We start from the raw sequence: 12,684 nt of genomic DNA on the forward strand, positions 1-12,684 counted from the left end.
GTGCGCGGATCCTTATGACGTAATGCAGGCTGAGGAGGAAGAGGGGAGGGAGGGGGCCGCGGAGGAGGAAGAGGAGGATCCAGGAGGCCATTATAAATAAATCAAAAATATTTATAGTTAAAATCCAATTACTTTGAGGGTCAGATGAATCCAATAATGATAGTAATAATAATAATTGTGGGGTATTACAGATGTTTGCAGGTGTGAAAGCAGAACAAATGCTACTAAAAATAGAACAGTTCAAAGACCTTGTTGCTCTATTTCTGTCAGCATTCTTTTTCTTTTACCTATGATAGTGCAATATCCGCCCTGCAACAGCAATGACTTAAACTGTCCACAAGGTGTCGCTCGTGTGCTGTGTACACCTCACTCTGGCTCTTCTCATCCTGTGTTGTAAAGAAACATCTCTGTTATGCATCTGCGTGTTCACACTGAGCCTATTTCTGATCCCCCCCTCCAAAAAAAACAGACACACACACTCAGATCTCTTTACTGAACACATCAGCTGCACTCTCTTCATGTGACACAGTTTATTTGGGTTAAATTGTCTTTTTTAATGCTAAAAATATTTTCCTGACCTTGATTTGTGGTTATGATCATACGCAAGAGGTCCTTCAAGTGACCACAAAAATGGAGAATATGAATATCTATTGCACTAAATCTGGGCAAGTCCGGCTGCTTGTGAAGATCATGTGGTAGTGGTATGATTGAAAGCTCTAGAACAGCTTGGAGAAAGAAGACCTTACCCTAACCCTCGGGGACCTGTTTGTTTTTTAATTGTGATCTCATGGTAACTGTTTCAAACATGAAGCAATATGTTGGTCATTGTTATTTGATTTTACACTTGTTCAGGGACAGCAGATTAAAATTAGCATATTGGCTAACTCTGGCAGGTTTACAGTGTTATTAATATGCACTGTCCCGGAGAAATAAAGTTAATATATAAGGTTATGGCTAGGGTTAGTTGTGGAGGTCAACATTTATCTCAAATGTCAGTTTGCTTTAGTGTGTAATAAAGTATGTACTCTTTTTTTTATGTAGCATATTTACAACAGTGCGTATTATTATGAGTATTATTATGTTAATAATTATTTTGTTCTGCATTTTGTCATTTATTTATATCCTAATATGAACCTATGCTAAATTAAAACTTAGAGATAACAATGAGTGATCAAATAACAAGCTACCACAACAATGTTTTTTTAAAGAATACTAATTGGTTTCAGAAATATTTTGGAGCCGTTTCTTTCTTTTCATGTTGGACTCCTTTTGTGTTTTTTCTGCATCCATGTGTTGTACTTGTCTTTGTGTTTTCAACCTCCATTTAGCTGACGGTGTGAATCTACGGGAACAGCGGAGCAGCCATCATGCTACCTGCTCCTGTGTGTTCTGGGTTGACTCCTGAAACCGTTGTGTTTTCACACCCATGTGGACATGAGGGTTTTTTGTGTGTTTGTTTGTTTGGACAGGAAAGCTCTGTCTTTTGTGAGATTTTGGAGAGGTCTGATCGCTCTCTGTCTTTCTCTCTATCCATTGTGGTGTTGCTCAAGAATGTTGTGGTGGTTTTCTGGTGCTTGATTTCTTTGTAGAACGTGTTTTATGGTCATTGTGTTTTTAAAACGGTGTTAAACACTGTGGAATGTGGTGAAAGCCATCGTTGTGTAGGAAACACTCTGGATGTTCTTTGTGGCAGATATCACCATTCTGCTGGAAGCACTGGTGCCCTTTTTTCACTGACTTAGAAATGAGCCGCTCTGGCAGGGACTGAGTATGATTATCCCTCTAAAAACCATAAAAAATCCAATATGAGTAGGTTGTGGCAGCATTCACCTTTGATAGTATACTTTCCCTTTCTTAGGATGGTTCAGAAGTTTTTTAGAGTCAAACACCATTCATGAAAATAGAGAATTGAATATCAAGCACTATAGAGAGATTCTGGTACAAATGTGTTCATTGACATGGTAGCCTGTGTTTAACATGATTATTCCGGCAAGACAATATAATGAAGAATAATTTGAAACAATCCTGATTTTAACTACAACAAATGAGTGTTAGTAATATTTATATAATGTTTTGACAGTGGCTCGATTTATAACAATGAAGATGAACCGTTGTGTATGGGGTTTGGGCTGAAGAGAAGATAAATTTAGTAAATTCTGGGACACTGGACCCAATCGCAGGGCCCATTTGGCAGACCAGCAGGACGCTTTGGCCAATGAGACAGCCTTACCAGATTGGAACATGCTTCCTCTTTAGCCATAGGGACACTTGGGCTGTGTCAAGAGGCACTCAAGGCCAAACATCCTATGAGAACATTCTTATCCTAGTTTTTAAAAATGCTTGGATACTTTGCACACTGCTGGATCAGTATCTTTGCCAATAGTTAGCAAATTGATCATTTAACGTGATGTGACCTGTTTCCATTAAACATTAAGCACAGTTTATTATATCATAATAAGAAAGTCTTTCCTACAGGTGTTACATCCATGCATTCTTTCAAACAGCAGGCTGCACACTCAAGCTTTAGTGCAACATCAGCGTCTCTCGGGTCTTCATGTTATCTTCGATATAAAATCTCAGTGAAATCCACAAAGTGACGTGCAGATCTTAAAAGCACGGGTATGAATTGTAGTATCAGCCTTATGGTTCATGGTAAGTGGTTCATACACCCGTCTCACACTGTTTTACCCTCACATAAAAGAAACCACCCAAAGAGGATCAGGCAGGTACTGGTCTAATTGTGTATGTGCAATAGTTTTAGTATATAGGACAACATGGTGAATATCCCTTGTACGTTTGAAGGTCTTACGCACAATTTAAGTAATTAACTACCAGTAGATGTTAGTCGCCAGTCGCCACCACCTGATGTTGGGGACATAACTTGAGTTGTGCACCGTAGCGTCATTAAGTGTTTTGGCTTTGTAATTAACGATTCAGGCCGAACTTGAGGGTACTCTGAGGCTAAAGGTAAATCTGACTGGCTACTGGCTTGTATGACAGCCCCATGATGGTCGCTCAGTAGATCAGACATCATTACCTCTCTGGCTTTTTAAACTGAACCCATTTTAGAACATAAGACAAGATGGAGAATATCCCTTGTATGTATTACCGCCAGTTGGTGTTAACTGATGTTAGGGACATATCTTCAGTTGTGTACCTTGGCGTCTCTTCTAAAACAGGGGCCAGAACAGGTTGATCAGGCCTGGGTGCATGTTCCTAGCATCTTGTGGCCCAGTTGGGATCTTTCCTCCTGATCCAGAGCCATTAGCTGCAGCCTTCTGCCCTGAGGGATGTTTCTTTTATGGTCTGGTGCAGGACTTGTCTGTGGATCCCACAGATCTTTGAGCAGCCTTATGGTGGATGTTGAAATGAAACCCCTGCAGCCAACCTCCATAAGGAAGACTATGTCTTTCCAACCACGTTGCCCTGCCTCAAATGCTATGTCTGCATACAGCTTGCCAAGGTAATAGTAGTAACATAATTTTTATAATAAAATCTGATTATTATCCATGTATCATCCATGTCAAATTTGACCTAAATAAGTGGTTTAAATTGGGGAAAGCATGATCACAAACTTGCAGATATTCTACTTTGAGTATATAAACCAGATCAAAACCACACCTATATAAACTTCCTCTCCAGTTCCAACACACCAGTTAAACGAAGTTCAAACATGTCATCATGTGGAGAAGTGGTTCGGCCATTGTGCTGATTATTGTTTTTTTTGCATTTTTTCTTTTTCTCTGTCCAATCTCACTAATGTTGTCATGTGTATGTATGATTTAAATTGTTTGTGTTTTGTGCATTTCATGTGCTATGTGCATGTACTGTGTGTTATTAACCATCAACCTGTCGGGGACTGCATGCTGAAAACTTGCCTGTGTGGCTAAATCTGTCACATTTAAATTTTGGACTTGTGTAGGCATATATATATATATAAAATACAAAATAATAAATATAAAGATAAAGTGTATTGATTGTATTGTTTTATTTATGTATCATGTTAATACTAGGACACTTGCCATCGATGCAGGCCTATGTGTATTCTGTGCAAATCATTATGAGTGTGTCATTACTGTAGTTCTTTGTGACAGAGAAACTTTACAGATACAATGGTTTTCTGGAGCTGCTCTCTGGCTGACATTGTGCCATTATGCCTGCTTTTCTGGTTCTTTGTGTTTTATTTAACAACATTCCTTCTTTCTCTCGTTCTGTCTGTCACAGTCTCTTCCTACATTACCCAGATCCACCGAGAGTCGGCCCTGGCTTCCATTGGCCCGTTTCCACTTTCCCTCTCAGCCATCCCAGCCTAGAGAGATCTGCGCACAAAGAGCGCGGAGCCAATCACGAGAAGCCTCTGACAAATCGCAACCAATAGCCGCGAAGCTTTCATTTACATAGTCGCGGGGAGAGCCAATGGGGAGTCAGCACAGGAGAGGATTTTGACTCCTCTACCCAATGGCTGTGGGAGGAATAGAGTTTTGGGGGAGTGCATATAATCAACATATTATCGAAGGTGCTTAGATATTGATCCTGTATTTCGAGGTAGTTCAAATTCACGTCTCTTGGACCTTCCGGCATCACCTTCAATTCTTCCCCCCCGCGACTGGTGGAGAATAATTCACGCGTAAAAATGCCGAAGAGAAAGGTGAGTGTGGCTTGTGCCATTTCTACTTAACTGTAGTTTTGTCCTGCTCTTGCATTTGAGGGGGAAATTTGCTGTGCGCGATTTTTATGGCGACGTCGAGGCAGGTGAGGTGACGCCAAAGTTTGAGGAAGCGTCTCTGGGTGCGCAGCGGCTCGGGCGGGTTTTACGCGTCGTTGCGCGCCTGTGAGATGTTTTATCAGAGACATTTCACCCGTTTCACATGATACTCGTCCCCGTGCTCGTGTCAATGGCCGTTCATGTTGTCGTTTCATCTGTCACTTCCCTATCCACCGTGCGCACTGGTGAAAGTCAGGGCGCCCCGCCGGACGGATGGATGCGTAAAGCTCGGAGGAGACGTGCGCAAAGCTATTCCTGCTGTGCGCCATCCACCCAGGCTCATATGAGATTTACACATTCCGAATTAATCTGTAAACAAGCAAGAATACCCCCCAAAAAAAAAAAAAAAAAAAAAAAAAAAAACGATCTCCACCTCCCTGTCTCGTTTACATTCTCCAGTACTGATGAGTGGTGCAGGCGCCAATTGAGCAGAGCCACATCCCGATGGAGAGAAAGGACTGAAAGAAAGAGGGGATCAGGGACAATCGCCTCGGTGTGAACAGGGGGGGCCGTGACACTGTCTAAACAGCGGCGCACGACGGGCTCGTGCATTGTGCCAGTGCACACACGGAAACGGGCTGTTCTGTCTAAAGAACAGCCTTTGTCTGCGCACATTCGCCCCTGAGGACAGAGAATGGGGGGGGCCTCCAGGGGTGGAGGTCGCCCACATGCAAATCATGCGATGGCCAACCTGCAGGCTCAAACAACATTGTGTGTGTGTGTGTGTGTGTGTGTGTGTGTGTGTGTGTGTGTGTGTGTGTGGTGTGTGTGTGTGTGTGTGTGTGTATGCGCGCGCCTGGGTGCGTGCCCGCGCCGTCCTTACCTGCCTGCAGCCTGAAAGTAGGTTCATGATCCAAATGAAACCTGACACCTCTCACTGTTTATTAATATCCAACCACTGCGTCCGAATCAATCCATGTTTATATTCATCTTGCTTACATGACCCCCCCCCCACCCTCATTTAAGCAAGATGTCTCCATTAAAATGGTAATCACACACCTTCATAAACTTCAACACCATCAGGTTATTATATGAAATTACAACTGGTACATAAACGATTACAAACATGGAGGAAAAAAATTTGATTTCATATTTGTGATTGTAGTCAATAATAAGCGTTACGATTCAGAGAACACCATATTTTATACAATTGGATTAATGAAATACTCTTACAGGCTTATTGACAATATAAGAACAAGCGCTATTGTTTGCTATTAATGTAAATTATATTGCGTTTTTTTGTTTTGTTTATTTTTATTATTTTACTATAGGCACACAACTTTGTTCGCTAAGTTTAGCAATACACAAAACAAGTGTCGTGGAGAGAGCTGCAATCAATAATTATTTTTTACTTTTAAAGACATTTTTTGTGGATTTGGTGGTTTATCACCAGTTTATAGACTGTCACAGAACAGTTTCCCCCAACACAGGCTGATGGATATTCTGTTTATTATCATAAAAGAGTCAGAAAAACACCACGTCTTAATAAAAGAGTCAGTGAGTTTTTGCTAAATACATGGATTGGATGGTTAATTGATTATCAAACAGTTTCAGATTAATTTGATGTTGGTAACTGATTGTTTAAGCTCAAGTCACGCCAATATTGTATCATCAGTATAAAGTGGGAATTAAATGTTTCAACTTCAACTTTTGACCTTCTTCCAAAGCCACACTGCCAAATGATTTAAAAAAAAAAATGTATTACATAGTTTCACAGAAATAATAAGTTATGCATGCTCCACTTAACAGAATAAACCCTAATGAAGCAAATCCAATTTCCATAATCACCCATTCTGAACTGTAGAGGGGAAATATCATGCTCCAAGTGTGTGTGTCTTATGGTTGGTGGCTTTGTGTTTGTGTGGCCTGCACACCCCGGTAACAGTCTCTCTATTTGTTTCATTAACTGCAGAATGAGGGTCCCGAGGGCAAGGATGCCTCCAAAGTCACAAAACAAGAGGTAAATGTTTTGGTGGTCTGTGTGCAGTGTGTGTGTTCCGACGTGTGTTTGTGTGCTATGGTTCCCCCCCCCCCCTTTAGACTCAGGGTGTGTGTGTGTGTGAGTGTGTTTGTGTGTGTACGACAATAGACACATGACAGGTTAATGATCAGGCTTGTAGCCGTCACCAAGAAGATCAGATCAGGTCGTAAAGGTACAACTGATATCTCTCTCTGCCACTCTGTCTCTCTCTCTCTCTCTGTGTCCCCTTGATCATCCCTTGCCCCTGCAGCCCAGAAGAAGGTCAGAAAGACTGGTGAGTTTCGTTCTCCCCGTCCTGTCTTCACCCCTGTCTCTGTCCTCTCCTTCCTCATCCCTGTGGGATAATAACTTGTCATATTACCAAAGCTCAGAGACAAGTCCTTAATCAGGTTATGGATTTGATCAGTGTAAATTACACATTACGACTTGTTTCTGACTTGGTATGTATGTCTTTTCAATGTTGTCCTGGTCCATTCTATATGTTTAACACCTTGTAACTGCAGTAGGTGGGGCTGCATGATTTATAAGGTAAAATCCTAAAAACAATAGAAAGCAGATTATTATGAATCAGTTCTTAGCTATGCTTTAAATACTCAGTAAGTAATCAAAACTGGCAACCTGGGTGAGATTATAAATATGTCACAAAGTCAGTTTTATGTAATGATGCAGCTCCATCGTACTGACCTTGTGTTTTATCTATGTAGTTCTTTGTGTGTTGACCTCATCCGTTCTGAATATTATTGCATGGGTTTGTGTATACTTAAAGAGTTTGACATTTTGGGAAAATGCTCTTATTCTCTTCACTACACAGCTAGCAGCAATTTAGCTTAGCTTATCTGCCTGGATACAGGGGAAATTGTTTCCGTCCCAAAGTATAAAAAAAAGATACACATCCCAACACTCCAAAAGAAAACCTATATATAACACATTATATATCTGCTTTGTTCTATATTGACAAAACACAAGTGTAAAATCGATAAGTCACTGATTGGTCTTGTTTAAGTGACCTGCTGAAAATCTAGGAAGTTACTAATGTGTTCCCATATTTTATTCTCCTGAACTCCTTATTTTAGTCTCTTTGTAACACCTATACATGAGATGGGCAAGAAGAAAAGAAGACTAAGATTGATTATGTCCCAAAATGTCAATGTGTATCCTCTACTATTTAAATATGTATTCAATAAATCTCTGCATGTTCCCTGATTTGATTTGATATTTCCTTCTGAGGTCAACTCACTTAATAATGTGACTTTCTTCTAGCAGTAAACAAGCACTGATAGCTTGTTTATAGGCTCCTCTCGGCTCTTTATGACACAAAGTATAGTCTTTCATTTGTTTTCCAGATTCTGATTCAGCGTAGGTGATTTCTTACTTGTATAGTTTTTTTATTCATCGTTTCATGTGCAGAGGGTCAGTGATTTCTACAGGAAAAAAAACTGAGATATTCTGAGAATGGACCACATGATTTGATTTTGTCACAGTAGCATCAGTGTTAGCTCGTGGCTCCGGGGTAACGTGGTCCGCACTCAGCAGCCTGGAAAAAGCTCTGCAGCAAAATGGCCTCGCACCGAATGGTGACAAGTTAAACTCCCGTCTGATATAGTCATTGCACGGTGGTCTGAGGTCAGTGCGCTTTTAGCAGTGGCAGATATTTTAAACTACTTAGACCAATAATATTGTCTGATCTCAGTGCTTTAAAGTACTGTATTCATCATTATTAACATTTACAGTGGGATCCAGTGCAGATATCCCCATCCTCTATCTGCCACCTGTAATGAATTAATAAGCATATATTACTGTATAATGGCCCTGTCAGTGTAGAGAGGAGAGGGAACAAAAGATTAATTAAATACTTTAATACTAGAATACTTTTCATAATGTGAGTTTGGTCAGTCCTAACTGGCTTGTGTAATTTTGTAGAAAGTTGCCCCACCCAAGCCTGAGACCAAGCCCAAGAAGGCCATCGTCAAGGTAAAGCACTCACACACACACACACCATAACTTAGCACCCTTCTTCAAGTCTTAATGTCGGCTGGCGTTACAAAACTATAATTTACAGCACCAACTGTCTAATTCCGACTCTTATTTATATGATTAGATTTATTTTAATGACTTGGACTCCCTGCTGGAGCATAATCCTCATTTGGTCTGCCCAGTTCTGTAATGAGAGGCAGCTCTGCAACAAGGAAAAGAACAAATACTTTCTAATACTCATTATAACTATGGAGGGAATTAGTTTTTCTTTGAAAAGTCTTTTAACAAATAATACAGTCAAAATATAAATTCAAATGAGGAGATCAAACATAAAACACAGTTTCTGACAATGTGTGTCATCATGAAGTGTTTGTTCTCCCTTTTTTTTACATGCAGAAGGCGATAGACGAGAAGGTGGTCAAGGCAAGGAAACCCACCAAGGGAAAGAAGGACGACAGCCCCGCCCATAACGGAGAGACCAAGACCAATGAGGTACATGGAAAAATTTGATTGGCAGTCAGAAGAGCACAAACCTCCGCCAAGGCACCTAGTTGTACAAACTGATAGACGTCAGTCCAGATTCATTTCATCAAGATTGCTGCATTATTTCTCGATAAATTCACAAAAAATGTCTCACAAGAAAGTGCAAAGAAAGTTATTCTGGATCAAATTCGCTCCAAAATAGTTAATTGGTTAGTAGTTTTTGCTTAATTTCACTTACAAAGAGACCAACCTCTTGGCGGAGGTAATAAAAAATAATCCTCCAGACTTAATGTTTTAATCAATCAGAGAACAAGAAAATAACAATCTTTACTCCCTTCTTTTGTCCATTTGTGTATAAACATGAACCACACCTATATGTCTCCATCACCCACTGCATATCCACATCTGTTCCATATCACTAATAATCTCTTTGCATTCACACCTATGAACGCTGACACACACACACGCACACACACAGATCTATGTGTCTCGTCCGTCTGTCAGCGTCACGTCCATCAGAAGCTCGGCTCCCTCCTTGATGTCAGTGAGAGGGCAGAGTGAGACAGTCAGAGTTAAGGGTATGGTCGAGTGCCTCTAATCCATTTTTGGTGTGTGTGTGTGTTTTTGACACTAACATACAGTATAACTCTTACTGACGTTGCACAATAACCGAGCAAACGTTTACCCAGTGTGTGCTTTGCAGTGCTGTGTGAATGGACAGAGAAAGAGAGAGAGTGAAGGAGAGAATGTCTGGCGTTTTCTGTGCTGTGTGCAGTGAAGTGGGCCAAGGACAACTTTTCACACACGAACACAGAGTTGTGACAAGGAAGGTGATTGGCTCACTGTGTTCATAGACAGCCGGCTCCACCAGTAGCCAGGCCGAGAAAACAGCCCGAACATGTTCACTCCAGTGAGATCGTGCACACACACACACATACGCACACAAGCAGGATTTTGCTTGGCTCGTTGCAATACTGTTGAATCCCGCTGAAACCAGAGGATTTATGGGATTCAGTGAGTTGACTCTCAGAGCTATAAGAAACTGCACTTATGTGGTGTGCAAGTGTGTATCTGTCAAACAAGCCAATCTTGTGAACATATGATTTTAGCCTGAAAAATATTCACCGAGAATCATTTCATCTAGCAACTTGAAGCGGATCTTAGTCTCACATTTAGGAGTCAGTTCAGTCTAATCCCAGATATATTTAGAAAAGGGCCACAACTGCTCAACCCATTTAAAAAGGACACTTCCCAGAAACGAGGTTGCAGACATTGTTAATATTCCACAGACCTCATTGTGTTACCATAACAGAACTTTTGTTGTCCATTCCATACCAATTTACACAACTTTCTTAGACCATGTCAGCTTTACTAAAATAAGACCATTCTAACACTAACACTGAAAACCCACATCATTGGACCACTCACGTACACTGGGTGTGCATGTGCCAGAGTAAACTATGATAACGCAGGTGTACACAGGAATTGTTTGAATAATGCACAACAACAAAAAAGATTTATAAACCTAAAGCGTTGACTTTATGTATTTCAATTACCTATTAAATGTCCATGTAACTTTAAGTTCAATGTGAATGGTCACATTTAATGAAGTGTTTTCTATCATGTTGAGTTAGTGTGAAGAAATCAAATAACTTGATAGTGATTTGAATAAATTAGTAAAACTTAAACATATATAATTTTGTATAATTTTATTAATAAGTTTGTGTTTAACTTTATGTATTAAGATAAACTTATGGATAGAGTTCATTTGACAGATAACGATATCTATAGCTGTTTAACCCTATCTCCAGTAGTTATGCTAAGCTAACAGGCTGCTGGCTCCAGCTTTCTCTCATACAAACACGAGACCTTCACACATCTCTAAACACACACCCCAAAATGCCAGTCTATTTCTTCAATGGCGCTCCAGAAACTCCCCCGACATATTTCTTTCCCTGAATCATTTCACAGAAGAATTGAGGTCAGATTTTAACTTGAAGAGGTCAGTTGCTGTGTTTTGCTGTTTGAAAACATCTGTCTTATCCAAGAAGCTGCCTTCCTAACCGAGTAATTTAATCGCTCGTCAACTCCGAAGAGCAGTAACGTTATTCAGACAACTCTGTGAAGAAGCTTCCAGCAACAGACCCATCAAACTAAAACCAAGTCCAGCCAAGCAGGTGGCAAGGTTATTCAGAGAGATCACCTTTCATCTTCTAGCTGATTTAGTTACATGCAGAATGAACCCACTGGGGATCTGAGCCTTGGCAGACCAAACCAAGCCAAGTTGTGGGTCGGTTTTTTTGAGGCTGTCCTCAGTGGCGTCTTCCTGTGGAGAGAACACGGTGAAACACTTCCTACCCTTACCTTCCTTTCCCTTCCTCCAGGAAACTGAAGCGGCAGAGGAGGCTAAGGAGGAGAAGGCGTAAAGACATGGACGCGTCCACCGACCCGTCCCCTCTGACTCCATGGCAGCAAAGCATCTTTTTTTACTGACGATTTTTGTACCATGCAGACATTTTTTTTAGACTTGTGATAGTAGAGACGGACAACCAGCAGCCCCCCGTCCCCCACATGTTCACACTCCTTTTTCAGCTCCTCCAACTACAGTATGTTTTTGCTCGATTCTCCTCCCTCCGTTCCGTATATCGCTAAACAGTTTTCCTCTCAGAAACGTGCAGACCGAATGAAATGGCTTGGTCCGACGTCTGCGTATGTTCTCCATTGTGCCTGAAGGTGGGCTGTAAACGCGACTGTTATGATCTTTAAACAAACTCTGCCTGTATTCATAGTTATTCTACTCCACAATAGATTATCATTTAATTTTGGATAAATTCGGCCTGATATGTAAAAGTGAGGATTAGAGGATTAGTTTGTTGGCAGAGCTTTAGAAACAAGGCCCATAGTCACCGTGGAGAACATCTGCAGCTTTTATTTTTCTTAAGAATCACCACCACTGTGTTTCACATAGCTCCTTTTGTATGTGTGTGCCGGCGTGAATGTGTTTGTGGGTCTCTGTGTTTGACTTTGTTCACTTTGCCCCCCCACCCCGGAACGCCTTGTCCCGCAGCAGAGTGACATAGCAATAATGAGTGGTGCTTCTGTTCTAGACGGCTTTATTGGCTTTGGACCCTCTAGTTTCAACCTGTTGGGAAAATATTTTGAGATTAAAGAAAAAGTTGATGTCTCATTGGATTTTTTTCATTTTTTCTGTGTCCCTCCTCTTATTGGTGAAAAAAACTATTTGTATGTGATGTGTGTTCAATTCTCAAGTTAGATAATTCTATGTAAGTTTTTGTTCTAACCCCTACTATACTGTAATTGTATACCTTCACCCATGCTGGTTTATGTAGTATGGAAAACTCAGGTAATCTGTGCAAAGGTCCACGCACATGTGCACATGGCATGTGTTCGTCATGAGTTTGAGAGTTCCCTTTCCACGTGTTCATGTTCAGAGTTTTTAAAAGCGACACAAAGCCACCGC

The 12,684-nt window shown here is 40.9% G+C and overlaps 1 protein-coding gene across 1 annotated transcript; it reads left to right on the plus strand.

Moving 5' to 3' along the window:
* The first annotated feature begins 4,477 nt into the window (after positions 1–4,477).
* On the plus strand, positions 4,478–12,388 carry hmgn3 (high mobility group nucleosomal binding domain 3). The gene is made up of 6 exons (XM_061091726.1): positions 4,478–4,648; positions 6,678–6,725; positions 6,997–7,020; positions 8,667–8,717; positions 9,117–9,212; positions 11,588–12,388. The coding sequence occupies exons 1-6, from the start codon at positions 4,634–4,636 to the stop codon at positions 11,627–11,629; spliced, it is 276 nt and encodes a 91-aa protein (XP_060947709.1). The 5' UTR covers positions 4,478–4,633; the 3' UTR covers positions 11,630–12,388.
* The last annotated feature ends 296 nt before the right edge of the window (positions 12,389–12,684 follow it).

The sequence above is a fragment of the Limanda limanda genome, chromosome 18 (genome assembly GCF_963576545.1).
Source record: "Limanda limanda chromosome 18, fLimLim1.1, whole genome shotgun sequence".
NCBI lineage: Eukaryota > Metazoa > Chordata > Actinopteri > Pleuronectiformes > Pleuronectidae > Limanda > Limanda limanda.

Bases quoted from the DNA above. Each gene is read 5' to 3' on its own strand.
- hmgn3 (XM_061091726.1), top strand. The intron at 7,021-8,666 runs GTGAGTTTCGTT...GTAATTTTGTAG, and splicing joins GAAGAAGGTCAGAAAGACTG to AAAGTTGCCCCACCCAAGCC. The intron at 8,718-9,116 runs GTAAAGCACTCA...TTTTACATGCAG, and splicing joins CCAAGAAGGCCATCGTCAAG to AAGGCGATAGACGAGAAGGT.